The 20,964-nt window shown below is 40.1% G+C and overlaps 1 protein-coding gene and 1 pseudogene across 3 annotated transcripts in view; both read right to left on the reverse strand.

Moving 5' to 3' along the window:
- LOC145500329 (uncharacterized) overlaps window positions 1-20,964 on the reverse strand; it is an 89,377-nt pseudogene that overhangs the window by 42,240 nt on the left and 26,173 nt on the right. The window lies entirely within an intron of this gene.
- LOC145500345 (baculoviral IAP repeat-containing protein 1e-like) overlaps window positions 1,770-20,964 on the reverse strand; it is a 39,190-nt gene continuing 19,995 nt past the window's right edge. For both annotated transcript variants that reach the window (XM_081479856.1, XM_081479855.1), the window contains 3 exons: window positions 15,468-15,511; window positions 7,654-10,016; window positions 1,770-3,281 (listed from right to left, as the gene is read on the reverse strand). In XM_081479856.1, coding sequence (XP_081335982.1) covers window positions 3,153-3,281; window positions 7,654-10,016; window positions 15,468-15,511 — 2,536 coding nt within the window. In that variant the 3' untranslated portion in view covers window positions 1,770-3,152. The remainder of the gene's footprint in view (window positions 3,282-7,653; window positions 10,017-15,467; window positions 15,512-20,964) is intronic.

Here is a 20,964-nt window from a genome sequence, read left to right on the forward strand (position 1 = left end):
GGAATGCATGCGTGTTCTCGTTCATCTTTCTCACTGCTGTCGCTGTTGGAGAATAACGTATCTTTATCACTTTTCTAGCCAGAAAAACATTACTTGCAATTACAATGAGATACCTGCCTAGAGTGTTTGCCTATATCTCTGCCATAATATTCAAACTCTATCTTTTTGGGGGGTGGGGAGAGGGCGTCTCCAAAAGGGGGACGGCTAGCTACCCAATCCACTCCCCCAAATCCGCCCCTGCATGCATCATCTTTTCGAAACACATGGTTCTACTCGTCCCAGTACTTTTCATTCTTATTTTGTTGTGCGCTCGCCCAAAACGCCCCTTCATTGTCGACAACAAACACAAGATGAACTCTTCCGCGAGTTAGACAAAACTCTTTATTGTGTTTGATTGAAAGTAAATTATTTTGCAAAGGCGCCTGCACATCTCTTTTGCAAAATGTTCATACGGCTAGCTAATTTTTCAAAGGTAATCTTGTCAAAAAGTTCTAAAAGAACTTTGTACATTGAGTTATCTTTTCTTAAAATACAGAATACATGTTTCTAACATATTTACAAATGGACACACAGGCATCAAATCTACAAAAACTATGAATTAAAAGCTTAATCTACGGTCAAGAAGATTTGTCGCTCAAGGTTCAACGAGACTGAAACCTTTATGATGACATTTTACTTTACAGTGACGTCAGTAAACTCTAGAATTTATAGAACAGTGTCCTTGACTACAATAGCTTAACTGGAATTTCATTGCAGATACTCCCGCAAGTTCTAGTCAAGAATCATTCATGATATAAACAAGCAAACTGATCAAAACACTAATATTCATTGAAAAACGATTATCGAAACACTGAAAAGGGAAAAATTTTTCCAAAATTCATTTCATGAAAGAGAGTGCATGATTCCTTTCCTTGTTTCGGTAATGAAACATCCATGAACATTTGAGAGAACTCGAAAGAGCTATGCCAACATTCGTCCACGCCTGGTGTTTCGCGTTTTCTCAAAACATCCCCTCTTGTTCAATTTCTAAAATGTACAATGACAATTTTATCCTGGCGACAGACGACATAATCTTTGACAATGTTCTCAATGTGCTCTTGACCATCAAGTCTAATACTTACAACTTAAGCAGAAAACGGTTTAATTACCTGTTGAAAACGTAGAAATTAGCAACGAACCTGGCCCGTAGGCACTGAATTGAACAATCGAAAAGCAAAAAAGTAAACTCTACATCCATTCAAAACATTTCGTTCAATGCTGCTACCGTGTTATTGAATCACAAAGTGACCGTCACTTTCTCTTCATTAGCATCATTTTTTCAATTATTCCAGTTTTCACCATTCCTCGAGTTATCGTTAATGCACTCAGGTATTTATTAACCATTCTTCAGGTTTGTAAAAAAATTGGCTTGATAAGTAAGCGACGATGACATTGAAACGTCAAAGACTATGTATTTAAAAATGAAATGCTTTACATTATACACTTTAACCTTGTATAGGCCCAAATATTCACGACGGAGTGCAAAAAGAAAACTAAGATGCTTTAAGGCCAGCAAATGCACAATGTTAGGCTTGGTTCAAAATATCTCGCTATCGTCATATCAAACTCAGTCCACCGCATTCAAAAGATGGCGGTTGTACATTTTACCACAATACCTAGCGAACTTAACACAACCAATGAAACAAACTATAGAAAGTCTTATTTTTTCAAGAAATTCGTACTTGCATTAACAACACTGTTTATGTCAGCTTTAAAGTTTTCATAACTTTTCTATACATATTAATCGGCGTTTTTCGGGTTTTCGTGCACTACGAATTATTGATAAATGTACTGGTCGCCATCTTTTTCAGTAGAGTGGTTTGTGTTTCGTTTGACTGAGGCACCAGTGCAGCTCGACAGTTGATTCAGACGTCGTGCTATACTCGCCTCCAACTCACTTGTAATTCAGTTCAACTCAGTTCACCATCTGATTATTCTATCATCTGAATTCAGTCATACTTGCGTCTCAGTTGAATTCTGTTCTAGAAGCAATGTGCTCAGATCTATGAAAAGTCTAAATAAGCAGGCTCTACACATACATTGAAATCGACACAACAGTAGCTGGACTTTTGAATCAACATCCGCGCGAAGTTGGGTAGCGCAGAGATTGTGGTGCTACACGACTCCAGCCCGATGTTAGCAATCGTGGCAAATTTTAACTTAATTCATCAATTGAGTTCGCCTCGACTATAGCGCGACGCTTAAACCAGGCCTTAGAAAAGATTGCATCTACCGGGAACCCTGCACATCCATGTACAAAGTGACAGAAAAGTATCTAAAGATCTTGAATCAAAGTTTTCAAACGAAACAAATGCAATGGGCAGCTATTACTCTAAAATCCGATTACACACAGTGGGCTAGCACAAACACTGCCTAGGTCTGGGACAACCAGAAAATGTTCCAAATTCTCCGATCGCACGATTTCTTTCCCTGAAAGTAATGAACTTTCTCAGAATTCCGAGACGTTTCTGAAGCTAAAGGTGTCTTGGATCCACGCGTCGCACAAACCGTTCATCTAAATAAAATTTGTAATGTCTGCAAGATTACCATTTTTTTAATCTCTATTTTGATGTGACATCTCCCTGTGCTTACATTGTTTCGCTTCATCGTGGTTTTCCTGTGTTAGATTATATTACTTAATCCCAGTCCTACATGCCTTGGACACCGCGGTCGAACGAAAAAACTCAAAGCCACTTCTGGTTTTCATTGCCCTGAAATTTTCACATGAAAATCTCACATAAAATACAGCGCTGAGCAAAAATATGAGGCGACAAAACTGGTAAACAACAATTATAAAATTCTGTGTCCATATTTGGCGTTCAAAGTTTTAGTGTTCAGTAGGTTTGGCTTCAAAGTAAAGGATTTCAAAACAGATTGAGAGACTTTGCACTTCTACACTTGACCACTGTGCTCAAGACACGGCTGACATAAAAGTACCCATGCCACCGTAAGGTATAGGTGTGTAAACTTCTGACAACTCTCTCCTAGTCATTTGTAATGAACTACTACCTATGCTGACCATGTGACTGTTCCAGTCTGCCGCTCGTCCTTTTGTTCAGTCTCTGATCCAGTCTCTCGCCTGTTTGTTGCTACAGCTGCTGATCGGAACTGACTTAATCCGATGATCCAGGCTTCCGCTCGTCCTCTGATTCTGCAAATGTCCCAGGATCCAGCCGGTACAGCTCCCTCCAGACGTCCTCAGATGGCCATTCATGTTCAGGTTTGGGGTTCCCTTTCTCGTCCTGCCATAAATCAGAAAACAATGTTGCACAGCGTTGTCTCTATCAACACGCAATGGCCATTACTTGCTAACAAAAACTCTGTAAGCTTTAAAAATGTGCACTGTTTGTCCCTTGTTGATTTTTTGGGAGAAATGTTTTTTGAAAATAGCAGTGTGTTCGTTCAACTCGCAATGAAACAGCTTTGCTGTAAACATTCTTCGTGAAAAACAAAGATCCCTAATTTGCATTGCTTTAAAAGTACTTAAAATTTAACACGTTCCCACATTGACATTTTGAAGTATGGTCGAGCCACATTGATTAGCTAAATCTTTATATCCCCTGCGAACTCTTGACGTAAGGATTTTTATGTCGGCACTTCTGTCGGTGCGCCACATGAGAAAGATGAAAGCTACAATACGACGGTAAAAAGTTCTCCTGAAGTTATAGTTTATCAATAGCTTTTAACTACCAATTATTCTCTGACAACCGATCCAATAGGAATTAAAGGGATGTAGAATACTGACTGTTTGTTTGTCTCAGAAAGTTGTTGCCGCTGTTTCACAAGCAAGGGATTGAGTCCAACGTTGGTTCCCGTAAGTCCAGAATAAAAAACAAAATCCGACGAAATATAGCTATCCGCGACAGTATATGTTTTGAGAACGTTTTGCATTGAGAGGATGTGTTTGGTCTTCAAACCAAACTTGTGAAACGTACTATAATCGGAGTGGTCAGGGAATAGTCTAAGTACCTGCATGGCGCTATCTTTGTATTGACTGCAAGCAATAAACTTAGTTGGAATTTATAATATCAGCCCTTCCAATAACTTTTGAAGTTAGTATAGGTAATCGTATGAATGCCAGTGCACTTCAGGATTTACACTACGAGTGATATTTGAAAATTCTCTCAAAATTGCACGAACCTTTAGGCGAGTGCAATTTGAAAGAATTTTCAAATATAACTCGTACTGTAAATCATTAATTGCTCGAGCTTTCATACGATTATTTATTATATGACTGAGAAAATTACGAACACGCGTGCGTTAATTCGCACAGCAGTGAAAATTAAGAATTAACGATAAATTGGCCTGCACTCAGCCAGTTACAATAAAGTAATTTTGTCACTCATATAATAAATTAGATAATCTAAATGAAGCAGCTGATGAGACCGCGGACGAGGATTTTTTTGTCACCGGGGAGGGTGGGTGTTCCGTTCCACTTCCTGAGAACTATTCACGCACGCTGCCAATAGAATGTCCATGATGCAGCCTGAGTTCTTTTAGTGGAAGAATTTATTTCATGAACTTGTTTTCTCAAGCTAAGTCAGTTGAGGAAGGTTTAAAGTCAAACGCCTAAAGTTAGCTGCCCCAGTCTTCAACAAATCCAGCCTCCTTCGCATACGTTTTCAGGGTCAGTCCCACACTCCATCTCATGAAGAGGTAGTGTGGTGCTGACCTCTTTAAAACGTCTGCAATGGAGAACAGAAGCGAGCCGAACAGGATCAAAATGCCATTTACCACCTGGATGTTTTACTGTTGGCGAATTTCCTACACACTGTTATTTATTTTTTGGAAGAAAGTTGACGAGTTGGTTAAAACATCACTGCTGAAACAGACTTTTACGAATTTACAGTCTGTTATATCACGGACTCTCGTGTATATCAGAATTCTCTTAGCATAAATAGATTTCAAGCTTGGAAATTTTACGTTCGCAAATTTCAGGACTTTTCTGACGTTGAAATGTCGACCAATCGGAAAAGAAATCTGAAAAAGGCTTTTAAAAATTTGTGATCTCTGTTATGCCACGGGCTTTGATAGTTGGCCCTTGGATGTTCGAGGGCACAGTGATGTGGAAAGAAAACACTGAAATAGAAAGCGAAGGATTTCTTCCCAAAAGAGAAGTTAGAGAAAAGTGTAAGAGTTCTCTCTCAAAGTGAAATAAGCACCAGTAAAATTTCCGACGACTTTCAAAACTTAAATGAGCGCTACAACCAAATTCGATGAGTGGTTTCTCTTCAAGTCATAGAATGAAACCATGCGATTACATGTTACTTGATTTCACGTTTTAAATTTGAAACAAGGTTCTTCTGACGTAAACAAGTTTCATTCAAATGGTTTCCTTTGTCTTTAATTTCAAAGTGATTTGATTTCAAAGTTAAGAGATAAAACATATTTTAGCAAAATAGTTTTACTGCGTTTAGAACCTAATCACTCGTAGCATTTCCTCAGAATACCCTACTATCACCTATTCTTATTTGAACCAAAAGCCAAACTTTTAGACCATCTGATTCCCTTTAAAACAGTGTTTCATTTTTAATTGTTCTTTAACATCTGCTTTCGGCAAACATTCGCCTAGTATTGTGTAATATTATCATTGATGAATTCAGTTCTCTATAAATCCAACTCTAAAACACAAGCAGAAAAGATAACAAACCTGACTGTATCAGGACCGACGAAACATTAAGGCATTTAACTTTAAATAAAGCTCGCGCAAGACTGAGCAGCTGCCAGAAAGTAAATGTATTTCTATTGTAGGGCGGGATAAGTCTCCGTCATGAAATGACGTTTCAGGATAAATATAAAATATAAACCGATAAACGACTTTTAACTCTAACTTGCTTACATGCCATGAAGAATTAAAAATGCCCAACAAAGTGCAATAGAGTCTCAGACAAGCGAGACAAGTGCAAAACAGCGTACCAGCAAAACAAACAGGTTTGCCGCAGAGTCAAAACAATTTACGCAGTGAAACTAAAATAGATATTGCATCCCGATATGTATAGGTAATCATACGGTTTCGAGTTCAATTTGGAATTAATTTGCACGAGTGAGTTTTTCAAAAAGCTGAAATTGCACGAGCCTCTTCGGCGAGTGCAATTTCAGCTTTTTGAAAAACTCACATGTGCTAATTAATTCCAAATTGAACGAGAAAAACCGTATGATTACTTATTAATAATATAAACCTGAAAAAAATCCGCGTGGAGGAAATGCCGGGAGATCTTTCTTGAAGCCATTTTTTCTCATTCGAGAAAACTGTTTTCAAAATTTCTGCACTAAATTGTCGCCATCATTTTACGTGATATCATTGGCTTAGAAAATTTCCTATTTTCTTTCAGCCAATCATAATCTAGAATTACAATGTGTAATTTGCACTGGTGTTACACTTTTTGCACTGATGTTAAATTTTTTGCACTGGTGTTACACTTGAACTGCACTGCTCTCAACCAATCAGAATCCAGTAATTTTTTCAAGTATATTATTATACATGAAAAATAAACGCTCTAGTCTGAGTTTCACCAGAAAAAAAAAATAATTTGGACAGATTTATAGCACTTTTTATCCCCAAAACAGTGAAGTAGAAATGTACATATTTAACTGAAAGTATACTGAACCTCTTTTCAAGATCTTGTCAAAGGATTTTCCATGATTTCACTAGTACGGAATATGCAAATTTACGTAGCTTGTGTTCGTACACAGTAATTGAATATGCATATACTACGGACGGTCGACAATAACCAAGCGAAAAGTTACCTCACCTTCGAATATTGTTTGCCGACATCTCTGCTTATCTCTTATGTTAAAACTATTTTCAATCATTGATCTGGAGAAGTTGGCGGGATTGGAGTACGAGGGCATCGAACTTTAACTTGTATTTAGGGGGATATTAATATTTGAATGTAAAAGTGTTTTGACACTCCGAAATTTGCACGTTTCGTAAAGTCAAATTACCAACTCTTCGTGTTCATTGACATCTTTATAACTCTTTCAGAGCTGTAAGCTAACTCCTCAGTCATTGTTTGTACCTTTATAACCCAAATGGACCGGCAAATTGTCGATTCTGGCCTAAATATAATTATACAACGCGGCGATCTCGACTGGCGATCCGCACTTCGAAATGGAAAAAAATATGAACTTCGCAGCCGTCCAAATCGTAGCTAGACTCCGAATTGTAATGCTAGATGATACAGTTCTTTGACATAAAGTTCTCTTCCAGTTTTGATAAAATGTGAATCACAAATAACCCGAAAATGTTTTGACTGCCCTCGAAGCTCAGTCAAAAGTCTCTTGAGTGTTTTAGCCCGGTTCCCGAAGTGACGTCACTAGTAGTCCGACCCAGATCCCACTTTGCGCGGTCGTGAACATAGAAATTACATGTTTAACCGCCTGCAGAAACGCAGGGATATAATCAAACGAGATAATTTTTTCGCTCAAGTAATCAGGGAAACTAGTAGATTTTACTAAAGGAAAAAAAAATTTTGAGGTTAGTGGTACTTTAACTTAACGCTTGTTCGGCAAAACAAGAAAAACAAAACAAATTGCGAAATCAAGAGCTCAGCAATATCTAGTATTACTGTAAACATGCTAAAACCGCATGGTAACAAAAATCACAAAACTTACATGGTAAGATGACCACAACTCCCTGATTTTGTTCTGACGCACAGCTTCACTCAAATCATTCACTTGTTTCTTTGTCATCTTAACACCATAAAGGAACAGCCTGTCCAGGCTAGGAACACAGCTGAGATGTCGCGTGAGATCACTTACTCCTTCACCAAGAGGGTTCCATGACAAGTCGAGAAGAGACAAGTTAGGAGCCTGGTGCAGAGATCTGGCGATGACAGCAGCAGGCTTGGCTGTCAAATTGATATTGTGAAGTACTAACTTATCAAGTCTGTTTGTAAAGTTAATACGTGAGACCAGGGTGTCCACCAACACAGGATCAGTGGCACGTTCAAAAGAGGTAATGTCTATAATTCGTGGAGATATCACACAAGGTAGAACGTCAATAAGCGTCTCCATCTCTTGCCTTTCTTCAACAGAGACACGAATGTTCCAGACACAGGAGAGACAATGTTGAGTAGCCTGAGTATCAGCAATGCTGTTCTCAATCAAACACAAAGCGCTACTGTCGTCTTGTGCATTTGACTGGTCATCAACTGGCTTCTTCCTCTGAATAGATTCTGGCGATGACATGAGCTCCCTAAGCATTTCAGTGGGATATGTGGAACTGAGGTTTGACCGAATTTGAGGAATATAAAGGTATGTTTTCCCTTCTTCTTTCTTCAGAAAAATATCATCTACGTTTGGTAATGGATACTTCTTTACGAAATCCGAAGCTTTCTTTTCGCCCGAACAGCTGCCAATAACTGCACTGAGGTCTTCTAGTACACTGATTAGGTCTCGATAGCTTTGCTCTGTATGTCGGCCGCCAGAGAAGAAGATAAACTCTGGCGCCGCAGCAGACCTCAACATGTGCTCATTGGCAACGCTATGCAGCTGGTCAGAATTAATTAATAAAACACCACCAACGTAAGCCAAAAATATAGGATAGAGATCTCGTCTCTTGTCAGATGCGCATGAGAGAAAGCTATGTGAGATAAGGGTTAGAAACTGTGGTTGATTGTTAGAAAAGTCTGAAATACAAGGTGTCTCAGTGAAGTTGTACTCTGCCAGGCCTCCCTTCTTTCCTACCATCCCCAGATGACTTAGAACAGCGCATGCTGCATCTGCTGACAGCTCACAGGCAAATCTAAGAACGTCAATCATCTTGCCAATCTTTTCAAATGATTCAACTTGGCACAGACAGTTTGTACTTGTTTCTTTTAACAACTCCTCCTTGAGATAAAGTGCAGCCAGGAACTCCTGTACTGATTTATGAATAAAGTGAACATGTCTCTCGCGTTTCAAAAATGTTCCAGCATTGAGGACATGAAACAACCCGACTTTACTTAATTTCTCGCTCAAAATGCTGTCGGGCAGTTTGTCAATAGGAAAAGAAAGAACATTTTGCAAAAGTGCGTCAAAGGCAAGCTTGCCTAATGCACAAAGCTCTACATTGTGGGCGTCTATATTTTCCTCTTGCTTTGCTTTTGCATCTTTTGCGATAGTGTGGAGGATCAAAGTTTCAATAAAGTATTGGTAAATGTCAGCCCGTGATTTTGGCAGTTCCTTAAAGTGGTTTTCCTCCCAGACTATACAGAGCATCAACAAAAGAAGTGGGATTTCAGCCAAGTCTTTCAAATCTCTTTCGACTAAGTAAGTTACAAACTCTTCAACTTTTTCTTTACCTCCCAGGACCTTGCTTGCGAACGCTCTGACTTGATCGTCACTTTTGAAACCATTTAATTCAAATTGAACGTGGCTGGGCAATATTAACTCGTCAGTTTTCTCTTGCCGGGTTGTGATAATGACGTGGACATCCAACAGTAGCGTGCTCTCCCAAATGTCACGGACAGGTGATTGTTCTCCAGAACAGAAGTACTCATCATAGCCATCCAAAATGAGTAACACCTTTTCTTGATTATGAAGTATGTATTCATAGACATCATTGAGTGAAACTGCTCCATCACCAGCCAGCAGTTTAGAAGCCCTTAGAACATCACTGACATCTTTCAAATCACACACATCTCGCAACTTAATTAGCAGCACAACATCAAACTTCATTAGGATTCCTTTCCTCTGATTCGACCAGTCGAAAGCAGTTTTTTGAGAAAATGTGCTTTTCCCAATGCCTGGCCGGCCATAAACCAGAAGTCGCTTTGGATTAGGATGATGCTTGTCGCCTTTGAATATGTCGGTGTAGTCTTCAAGTTCTTCTTGTGTCACTTCACTGGGTTTCCTGTCATCCCTGACCCAGGATAGCTGGGTGTATATTTCATCAATATGAATGGCTGAGGCTGGTTTCCATGGGATGATCTTGACTTTACTGAAGGTGTTATAATGAGAATGTAGCTGTTTTTGACACTCCTCCACAAACGGTTCTGTGTGAAAGAGAAGAGAAATGAGTTTGAAATTGCAGGACTTGGGCCCAATTTTGACGAATTAATTATGACGAATTTACTACAAAGAACTGACTGATTAAACACATGATTTACTCCCATGCACTACAGAAAGGAAGAGATCTGAGGCAAGCTGCTAATTGGCTGAAAGTCTGTCACTCGAACCCTAGTCCATGTCTGCCAGCCTGCTCCCATTTCAATTTGGCACATTACGCAAAAATTACAATTTGAAATGTTCTCCTTATTTAAGTGACATGAATGAGAGAATTTTTATTCTCCGCTAAGTTACTTATAGTTTATGATATGTTACGAAATCTGATCTCGCATAATTGAAGGTTTACTAATTTGGAGGTTTTCAGTTTATCATTGCCATCAGACAATTAAGGGCGGTGCCTACTAAATATAAAGGTTTTTGCCCCGGGTAAGGACCACGCAGAAAAAGTCGATCTTTGCAAGGGCTCTTGGAATCCACAAAGAAAAATTGGGGTAGCCACGCATTTTTACCCAGGCAGTGAGGCCTGGGTTTAAATTTCGGCTCACTTCTATTTTTCCTCGTTGAGTCACATATCGCCGTCTGGTCTTTAAAGCGCATGCGTCACCTGTGCATGCGTGCAACATGGAATTTACAGAAGTTTTCGTCTTTTAAAGTTAGCATGGATTCCATGATTTCTAGGGCGATGGAATCATATGCAAACGAACACACCGTTCGTGGTAGACCAACCCTAAAGGACCTTAAACGTTTTCGGCGTTTTAGACGTGACCGTGAACCAAGTAGAATCTCAGCACGAACTCAAGAACGTCTGAGCAACAAGAGCAAAAAGGTTAAAGAATTTGTTTACGAATGTATCTGTTCGAGTACACCTAAGTAAAACGCTCTGAGAAACCTCGTAAAGTATAATAAAGTTAAAATCTGGAACTGAACGATATTCTCTCGTTATTTTCTTGTAACAGAGTTACGTGTCTTTACAGGAATGAAACCCATGTAGCGAATTATTGTACATTAAAGCTGAAAGAAATTCATGTATGTTGACCCTAGCAAAACAATTCTTGGCTTGCACTGTCACGCAATCCCGACGTAATAAAAAAAAATTATTCGAAAACCATTTAGTGGATAAAGTCAAGAAATTGTGATGTTATAGGAGATTAATAAAGATGACACATCTCTAATTTTAAGTCTGTGCGTTTTCCCAAACCTCAGATATTCGTCGAAATATTTTGCACAAATTTACAGAGCGCAGTATAGAGCCGCCATGTTGGTGTACCTCCGCGGTACACCAACATTGCGGCCGGAAAATAGTGTAAACATCTGTACTGAACAAACAAGCATTTACATAAGCACCTTTCCTAATACTTTAACTTCTGAATGAGCTACAAATAACGAGATAAGCATATGTTTCTCGACAAACGAGTTCGTAGCTCAATGTCACGCACCGCCATAATTCTGAAATGCAAAATGTCTCGCTTGCTTGAGAAACGCAAACAACAACAACAACAACGACAACAAAGGCTAAGGAAAATAGACTGAAACGTTTATAGGCTGATATCAAGACCTTGACTCATTTCACGCCGTAAAGGCCTTCAAACGAGTAATAAGCTATTAATCGATTCCAAGAAATGCAGTCAAAGGCACAATAGCTTGAGCACATCGATTAGATTGAATTTCGTAAGACTTCAAATGCAGAACATTTCGCTCAGTTGCAATATAGCTAGTGCTTCTCAGTATAACGACTGCCTGGGTACACGCAGCAAAGCGTCTAGTTTCGAGATAATTAGCCTTGAATCTCAACAAAAAGTGCTGACATCAGTATTTTTCTGAAAAAAGAAGGAATGGATATTTCTTCAGAGATTTCCTTAGAGTTGGCCTTTACATACAGAAAAGGAAACACATTTATAAAGATCTTAAAACTGCATGGTAAATGGTACCATAAAAACCACTTTTGGTATGTTTTTAATGACAAAATCGTTGCAACAGCGCTTTTAGCGTCTCTGACAGCCTTCCTCTGGTTCAGCTAATATACTGGTGGTGAGAAACCAAAAACAAAATGTGAGGGTAAACACGTGTTTTTTAAAGTTATTGATCTTTTTTGGAAACTTTTACGGTACCCGTTACATTTTTTTCCTGTCACCTCCCAAGAAAGTAAAACATTTGCGTATCTCGCGCTTGTTTTGCGCGCGCACTACGCCATCTGCAGGTACATATTTACAGTTGGATTTCAGTATAATTTTCGACAGATAACAATAGTTTTTCAGCTGGAGGACGTTAACAGTTTTGGTTAGCGATATGCTGCTATTCTGGTGTTCCTGGTTTAAGTACAGGTTCAGTAAACTTGATTTCGTCAGTAGCGCGCGCTACGATTGCCTTTCAGACGTTAGTATTAGTCGCGCGTGCAAAAATGACGCAAGGAACCCTAAGAAAAACGAAAATAACTTCAGGACTTGAAAGGCATTAAATCACCTCGGTATACGTAGCAATAGCTTCAACCTGCTTTCAAACACGTGTTTAAGCCCAGGGCCAATAGGGTAGTCCATCGGTGGCTCATTCAAGTAGTTCATGTACCAGGGCTATCTTGTTAGTCCATGTACTCGTACTAGGGGTCAGCGAAATGTACCAACCCAAATAAAAAGCACTCCGCTGAAAAGTTCTTCTCTCTGAAATCAACACCTTATTATCTTTTAAGATATTTGGCAAAGCTAATTACCTCGCCGGAAATTAATTTGTTGTCTTAACCATATACTTGTCCAAGAGAAAATCATTTTCTCGTGACTTAACATATCGCGTGTGCGACCCGCCTGTCTATCTAAAATTGTATGTATCGAAGATATGTTATTATGAGTTTGCCCGTGAGCGCAAATTTATCCGACACTGTATAAACCAAAATCCACCCCCAAATCTTCCTTTAAAAGCTGAAATTAAAAGCACTCCGCTGATCCTACAAATAGCAAAGGAAAGCCGCAAAGTACAAGTTTCTCTCTCTGAAATCCACACCTTATTATCTTTAAAGATATTCGGCAACGCTAATTACCTCACAGAAAATTAATTTGTTGTTAACCGTATACTCGTTATCAATGAACATTTGTATTGTCTTTACCCTGACAAAACGATTATCGATTGTTTAATCACAACCACTCTTTCGTTGACAGAAAATATAAAACGGCACATTTCCAAAACTTCATAAAAAACTGAAAACTGCAAATGAATCGTACCCTGACTTCATTATCACTACTGTAAACTGTATATTTCAGTGCTCATACAATGCTCATTCAATTCACTTCAAGACTGGCAAAAGTACAACTGTGCTACCAATTCGTAAATTTTATGTAGACCCTTCAGCTATCGCGTGTGCGACTTGCTTGTCTATCTAAATTTGTATGTATGGACGATATGTTCTCATTACGAGTTTGCCAGTGAGCGAAAATTTATCCGACACTGTGTAAACCAAAATCAACCCCCAAATCTTCCTTTAAAAGCTGAAATTAAAAGCACTCCGCTGATCCTACAAACAGCAAAGGAAAGCCGCAAAGGCAACCCGTAAAGGAATGTTACTCTCTCAGAAATCGACACCTTATTATCTTTAAAAATATTTGGCAACACTAATTACCTCACCGGAAATTAATTTGTTGTTTTAACTGTATACTTGTCATATCGATTAAAAGCAGTCTGCTGATCCTAAAAACAACAAAGGAAAGCCGCAAAGCCTTCACCTATCGCCTGTGCGACTTACTTGTCTATCTAAACTTGTATGTCTGGAGGATATGTTCTTATTATGAGTTTGCCCGTGAACGCAAATTTATCCGATACTGTTTAAACCAAAATCCACCCCTAAATCTTCTTTTAAAAGCTCCAATTAAAAGCATTCCGCTGAACCTACAAACAGCAAAGGAAAGCAGCAAAGGAACTCCCAGAGCGCATTTCGCTTCCACAGGGGGATAAAAGTGCGCGACATAAGCGCACGGACATAAGCGCGACAAACTATGCGAAATCACTATCCAGAGGAATGCATGGGTGCCAGCATAAAGCGATGACGTCACATAATACGTCATCGTTTAAAAATCTGTCAGACAGATTTTGAGCTATTTTTGATTTCACATTCTCTTAATTTGCGAAAAATCTGTCTTACAGATTTTATTTTACTATGCATGAATTTTAAATCAGAGCAAATTTCTTACTCCTGAAATTTTGAGGTGGGGTCATACGGGTGGATTTTAAGAAAAAGGTCATTTAACCTACTAATGCCCAGTCTCTCCTTGGGTACTCGGGCATTCATTTTGGCCATTTGTATATAGAGAAAGGAAAAACATCTTGGAACATTTTTCAAAAGAGTTAGAAGTTGGGCTGTTATAATCTATCAAAACTGTAGTAAGCCACCTTAAACTATGCCCTTGCGTGATGCGCAGAACGTGTGCGCACGAACAAATGTAGGCACCGTCCTTATGATATAAGTATATGTCAATCAAAGACCAATGAAACTTCGCATTGATGTGACGGAGGGAAGACTATTAAAAGCCTTTCGAAAACTGATCTAGTCTTGTTAGCTATGGTCCCCCAAAATTGTATCGAAACACTCACAATATGGATCTTCCTGTGTAAAATTTGCTGTAACCTGTTTTTCTAATACTTTTCCATTACTATAGGAAATACAATCATCCTCAGCATATGTTTCAGTTTTCCCAAGGTGGCTGACAAAATAGAAAAAAGGATACCATTTTCTTCTTATCTGGTAAACTTAGCAGCTAAAAGTATCGGAGACTGATCTGCTCAAAAATCGAACCAACTTATGGAGAAATAACTGTGACTTCAGCATCCAGCATGCATGCAAGGAAATTGCAGTCTTGAGGTCAATTCAAGATGTGTGCGTACATACTACATGTAACATTGTACCCCTTGGCCTATATATTACATCTATATAACAATAAGTCAGGTTTCCTTTCTCCCAGTTTTCTGCTGCTATGAAAAATGGGATGAAATGTTCACATAAACATATCAAATGGAGCTAACACTGAAAGGAATTGTTAAGTACTATTAATCGATCATCCTTTCTGAATTCGTAGATATGGTAATCTATTCTCTTATTCCTGTTTTATATGTCGTAGTTTCAAAAAAGGTTCCTTAACCCCTCCCCAACCCACTTCCCCACCAAATTTCCTGCACACTTTCCGGGCACTTTTGTCATCAGGCAGCCCCCTCCAATCAAGACTAGAATTTTTTTTCATAATTCAGTTTGCACTAGTCGCCCGCTTTAAAACCAAATCATCACTTTTGTATCTGACATTTCCTGCTCATTAATGTTTGCAGTAACTCAACTGAAAACGCTCTAAAGTATTGACTTAAAAAAAAAACCCGAAAAATTTGAATTTTGACTAAATTTCACCGACCAAGTCATTTACTACTGCGTCTCAAGAACATTTCTAAATAATAAAGGACTCGTTTCTCACCTTTCTTCACTGGAAATTCCATCACTTCGTGGCCCGCAAGATGCCTAAGATAAAGACGTTGTTTAATTAACTTTTTATTAACTTTTCAATGAATATTTTCTGTTTGTGGTTACTGAACTCTCACCCATCTATCCTGTATGACAGCCTTAGTTATAGAAAGAGGTTGTACATTAAGGTAATTCCCTAGAAATAACACTTGACGTTAGATTTTTTCCAATTTTTTTGTGGTTGTTCCTAACAATGCAGCTATTCGAAATGTGCGATGAAAAGATGGTACGGAGTTTGTTTAAGAGTCATAACTCGTCAAAGGTGCGTCAAAAATCCGTGCAGTGGTACCCGTTAATTGCGTTTTGCTTTTTCTGGATACCGCTACGTTTCGGAGTATCAGTGACCAAACACATGGAGTTAATATCAAAAAGTCTCAACAGATATGTAGAAAACGTATTCAAACGACACTTTCGTAGATAAAGACTCTATTCAAAGACAAAAAAACTCCAGAATACAATTCAAGAACAACGACTTCGCATTAGTTTTGCATTCGTTCCCTTTCAGTTCAGTGTTCGAGGGGGGTCAAATCGTGTAAGTCACGTGACAAGCTCGGTCCCAGTTTTCAACACACTCCCCCGCGTTGATTGACGTCATCAATCAAAGTTCAAAGTTCATTTAAAGTTGAAACAATCTTACGAGCAAACTCTATATAACAGAATGAACTCAATACATCTATCTTAGTCAGAATTCACGACGACAACTGGGACATCCTCGTCCCTCACTACTGTAACAGGAACATTTGCCACTCGGGGCACAGGGTTGGCAGTTCCATTATCCAACCTCACTTCCAGGGGATAGAGCCTCTGCAATGGGCGTCTCCATTCCGCGGTTGGCGAATTACCAGACTTGACTCTCACCACTGCACTTCGAACATGACCATCTCGACCAGGAAGTAATCGTTCGATCTTCCCAAGCCGCCACTGCTGTCTCGGGGTTTTGTTCTCATGTAGACACACAATATCTCCCACTTGCACTTTACGGACAGAATTTGCTCTCTTTGAGTAGCGATGGTACTCTCTAAGTTGTGTGAGATACTCAGACTTCCATCGGTTCCAAAAATGATCCAGTGTTCGCTGTAAGAATTTGGCTCTTCTTGTAAGTGTTCCCTCAGTTTGATCAACTTCGTTCGATGAGTTCTTTGATGGTACTGACAAAATTCTGCGGCCCACAATCAGGTGTGAAGGTGTTAATGGTTCCTCCATTTCATCGAAGACATATGTCAAGGGTCGTGAATTCCAGGCTGCTTCCACTTCTACAAGGACAGTAGACAGCTCGTCATAGTTTAACCGGGCATTTCGTATGACCTTCTTCAAACTCAACTTGACTGATTTTACTAGACGTTCAAAGAAACCACCCCACCAAGGGGCCGCTTCGACATTGAACCTCCACTGTGTACCGTCGCACTGACAATATGCCTGCACTCTTGAATCCTTAAATGTTTTCCCATTGTCACTGACAATCAAGACAGGAATTCCTCGTCTCCCTTTAAAGCGAGTAAGGGCTCTGATAAAACTTTCCGCACTCAGATTTGGGACAAGTTCCAGATGAACAGCTCGGGTTGCAGCGCACGTGAACAAAGCTATATAGACCTTGTTCAAATCTCCATTCTTTGAGAATACATCCTTGACATACATGGGCCCAGCGAAGTCCACTCCTACTCGAGTAAAAGCAAAGTCATCGCTCAATCGAAATTCAGGAAGAGGTGGGGGAGGAGGAACTGCATAGCTTCTGCCCTCTAACTTCTTACAAACAGAACATTTTCCTATCGCAGTTTTCACAGTCTGCCTTCCTTTTGTTACCCAGAATCTTGACCTTAGCTCTGTGAGAGTGTCCCTCACACCATTGTGAAGAACCTTGAGATGACAATCATTTATCACTAGGTAAGTTAGTCGTGAACATCTTGGAAGGAATATTGGAAAACGAGCATCATACGGAATCGGGGCATTTTTAAGACGACCACCACACCTCAGAATTCCCTTGTTATCTGTAAACAGTGATAATGAGATCTTGACCTGGTCAAAGTTCTTGTTGTTGTATACAGATTTCTGAACCTCCTTGATCCAAAGCTCTCTTGCACAATCCACCTCTTCATGCCTTATTACTCCACCCACTAACCTCTTCTTCATTTTACTTTGCTTGAGATTAGAAACAAATCGCACAACATATGCAGTGACTCGCACAAGTCTTTGAAGACTACTGAACCTTTCCAAGGAAATGATGCAATCAAGATTTAGTGACTTTTCTGACGTCACCTCTCCAGAGGCAATGTTTGCAAGAACTGTACTATCATGCTGCTTTGTGTGGCTGTTACAGCTTCCCTTCTTCAGTTCTAGGCAAGGATCTGAATCGTCACTTGTGACTTCAGCAGAGTTCATTGCAAGACTTGGCCACCACTGCTTTTCCTTTCTAAGGAACTCAGGACCACTCCACCACAATTGGTTGGTGATCAGTTTCGAGGTCATCGTACCACGTGAGCAGATGTCAGCTGGATTGGATTCTGTGGGGCAATAATTCCACTGAGTTGGCTTTGTAAGTCGACGGATCTCAACCACTCTGTTTTGAATGAATTGCTTGAATTCTCTGTTTACACCCCAAATCCACCACAGAACAATTTGCGAATCTGACCAGAAGAACACAGCATCAACTTCCAATGCTCCGTCAAATGCTGTCAACACAGTATTGACCAGTCGGGCCAGAACAAGAGCACCTAGTAACTCCAGTCGAGGTATGGTTTCTCCATTTATCGGAGCAACTCTGGTTTTTGACGATAAAAGCTGGGTGAAGACAGTTCCAGTAGTTGTTTCAAGGCGTAAATACACAACTGCTCCATAGGCTTTCTCACTTGTATCCGCAAAACCATGGAGTTGAATGCTTTGTAAATCTCCTGATGACAAGCCAAGGTGGTAGTGTCTCCTCACTTCCACCACCCCCACCTTCTTAGCATCTTGAACAAGCTTTAACCACTGTTCATGGATGAATGAATCCACGGGGTCATCCCAACCCACTCTTGTCTTGCAAATAGATTGAAAGATGATCTTCAGTAGAATGATGACTGGACTAATTAGTCCCAGGGGATCATACAACTTGCTTGTTGTACCAAGAATTGCTCTCTTCGTAACTGGACAAGTATTGCTAGTTTCTAGTGGAGAGGCCAGATCCAAGAGTAACAAATCATTTCGTCTATCCCATCCAACTCCCAGTACTTTCAGTTTTGCTGTGCTGGGGTTCTTTGACGTCTCAAACAGGGAACTCGAGAAGGTTTGATCTTCCTCTTGAACAGGGTGCTCCTTGACAGACTTGCTTGTAACTTGAGAAGACTGGCTTTCAGATTGTTCAATTCTTTCCTGAAGGGCTTCAGAGTTGGAGACCCATTTTCTCATATTGAAGCCTCCGCTCTTGAAGGATGACTTCAGATTCTCATACATCTCGAAAACAGAATTGTCAGAATCATCTCCACCAACAAAGTCATCCACATACAGACTTTTCAGAACTCTCTCAGCAAATTCTTTGGGGATGTCAGCAGAAGTCAAGTGATGACGAATTGTTGCATTCAATAGGAACGGACTTGCGGAGACGCCAAATGCAACTCTTGCAAATCGATAAACTTGTAGGTTCGGGTGGCTGCTTGTGACATCATCAACCCACAGGAAACGAAGATAGTCACGATCTTTGGGGTGAACTGAAACATTTAGAAAAGCTTTCTCAATGTCTCCTATGAGGGCTGTCTTGTGAGCCCGGAACCTCAGGAGGATGTCATAGATGAGGGGAGATAGTGGTGGACCAGCATACAAACAGTCATTGAGACTTGATGTGTTCTTTCCTGATCGTGCACTGGCATCATAAACAATACGAAGTTTTGTGGTGTCCTTGTCCACGCGAATCACTTCATGATGAGGAATGTAATGTACTTTTCCCACACCATTGTTGACACCTTGATCCACAGGTTCCACAATTCCTTGTTGTTGCTGATCTTGGATGACATCATCATAGTGCTTTAACATCTCGGGCTTTAATTTCAGACGTTTCAGTAGTGAGACCAACCTTGATTTGCACAAAGCAAAATTATCTGGAAGCAGCTCATGGTCCTCTTTGAAAGGTAGCTGTACTTGATATCTTCCTTCAGTGAATTCAACTTCGCTAACAAATTTGTCATACAGAGACGAACCTTTATCTCGAATGCCAAGTGACTCATAGTCCCAGAATTTTCCAAGTTCAGAGGCAAGTTCATCTTGACCGACGACACTTGCTTCCACTTTCAGTACATGCGTCGCAGTAAGATTCACAGTGTTACCATTGTCACGGTTAGACACAATCATAGTGGGTCCGGAGAGGACATATCCTAGCTTTGTAGCAAGAGCAACAGGTTCCCACGGTGCACCTCTCACAATAGTACCTTCGACCAATGACCAATAATAATCAGCACCAATGAGAATGCTGATGGGCAAATCTCTGCCGCCACACCTGTCGGCTAAACTGAGGTCATGCAGATGTTCGTAGCTAGACTGAGCAAGCTCTGTGGGTTGTTGGGTCAGAGGGCCACATATGACTGGCACCACATAGGCTTGAATGTACACAATTGCATCGCATCTGGTTTTGATACCCACTTGAACAATTTCACATGTTCGTAGCCTGGCGTCAGACTCACCAAAGGTTTTGATTAGAAGTGACTCTCTACCAATTACTGATAACCCCAGTTTGTCTTTAAGGTCCTTAGTCATGTATGATCGCTGACTGCATGAGTCAAAAACCAGACGAACACTTAGTGGAAAACTGTCATTATCCGGACGCACAACTTCAGCGGTTGCGGTTTGCAACAACACCGACCCTCTAGACTGATCCACATACATACTAGTAGAGACACTGGCCACATGTTCTCGATCTTGCCCACCCAGGGTTGGATCAGGGTTACCACAAATTGCTACATGATGGGCACCTTGACATTTAAGACACTTCATAGGTGCTTGACAGTTACGTGCCAAATGTCCTTGCTTGAGACAGAGAAAACACTTGCCCTTCCTTTTAAGAACTTCCCTTCTAGATTCAATACTTGTGACAACATTACATTTAGAGCTCTGATGATTTTGATTACAGAATGAGCACCAAACACGAGGAGACTGTTTATTCTCAGAACTGTCAGTGTACAAAGCTGATGTAGAAAATGGCGACTCACCTCTCTGATGTGAAGGCCTGGAATCCTTGTTATTGACAAGACATTGTTCTCTCAGTTGCAGTTCCTTGTGAAATTCACCCAAAATATCTTTCAGATTCCATGTCTCCGATTCCAAATTTCGTGTGATAGCGATCCGAAATTCCTCCGGTAATTTCTGCATAACGATTGGTGTCAAGAAGCAACCATACATTTCAGATGAGATTTCCATACTTTCCAATCCACGAACATGAGATTCCACTGTGTCGTACAAGCTTCGGAGTTTCTTTACTTCGCTTATCG

Source organism: Orbicella franksi, chromosome 10, assembly GCF_964199315.1.
Source record: "Orbicella franksi chromosome 10, jaOrbFran1.1, whole genome shotgun sequence".
Classification (NCBI taxonomy): Eukaryota; Metazoa; Cnidaria; class Anthozoa; order Scleractinia; family Merulinidae; genus Orbicella; species Orbicella franksi.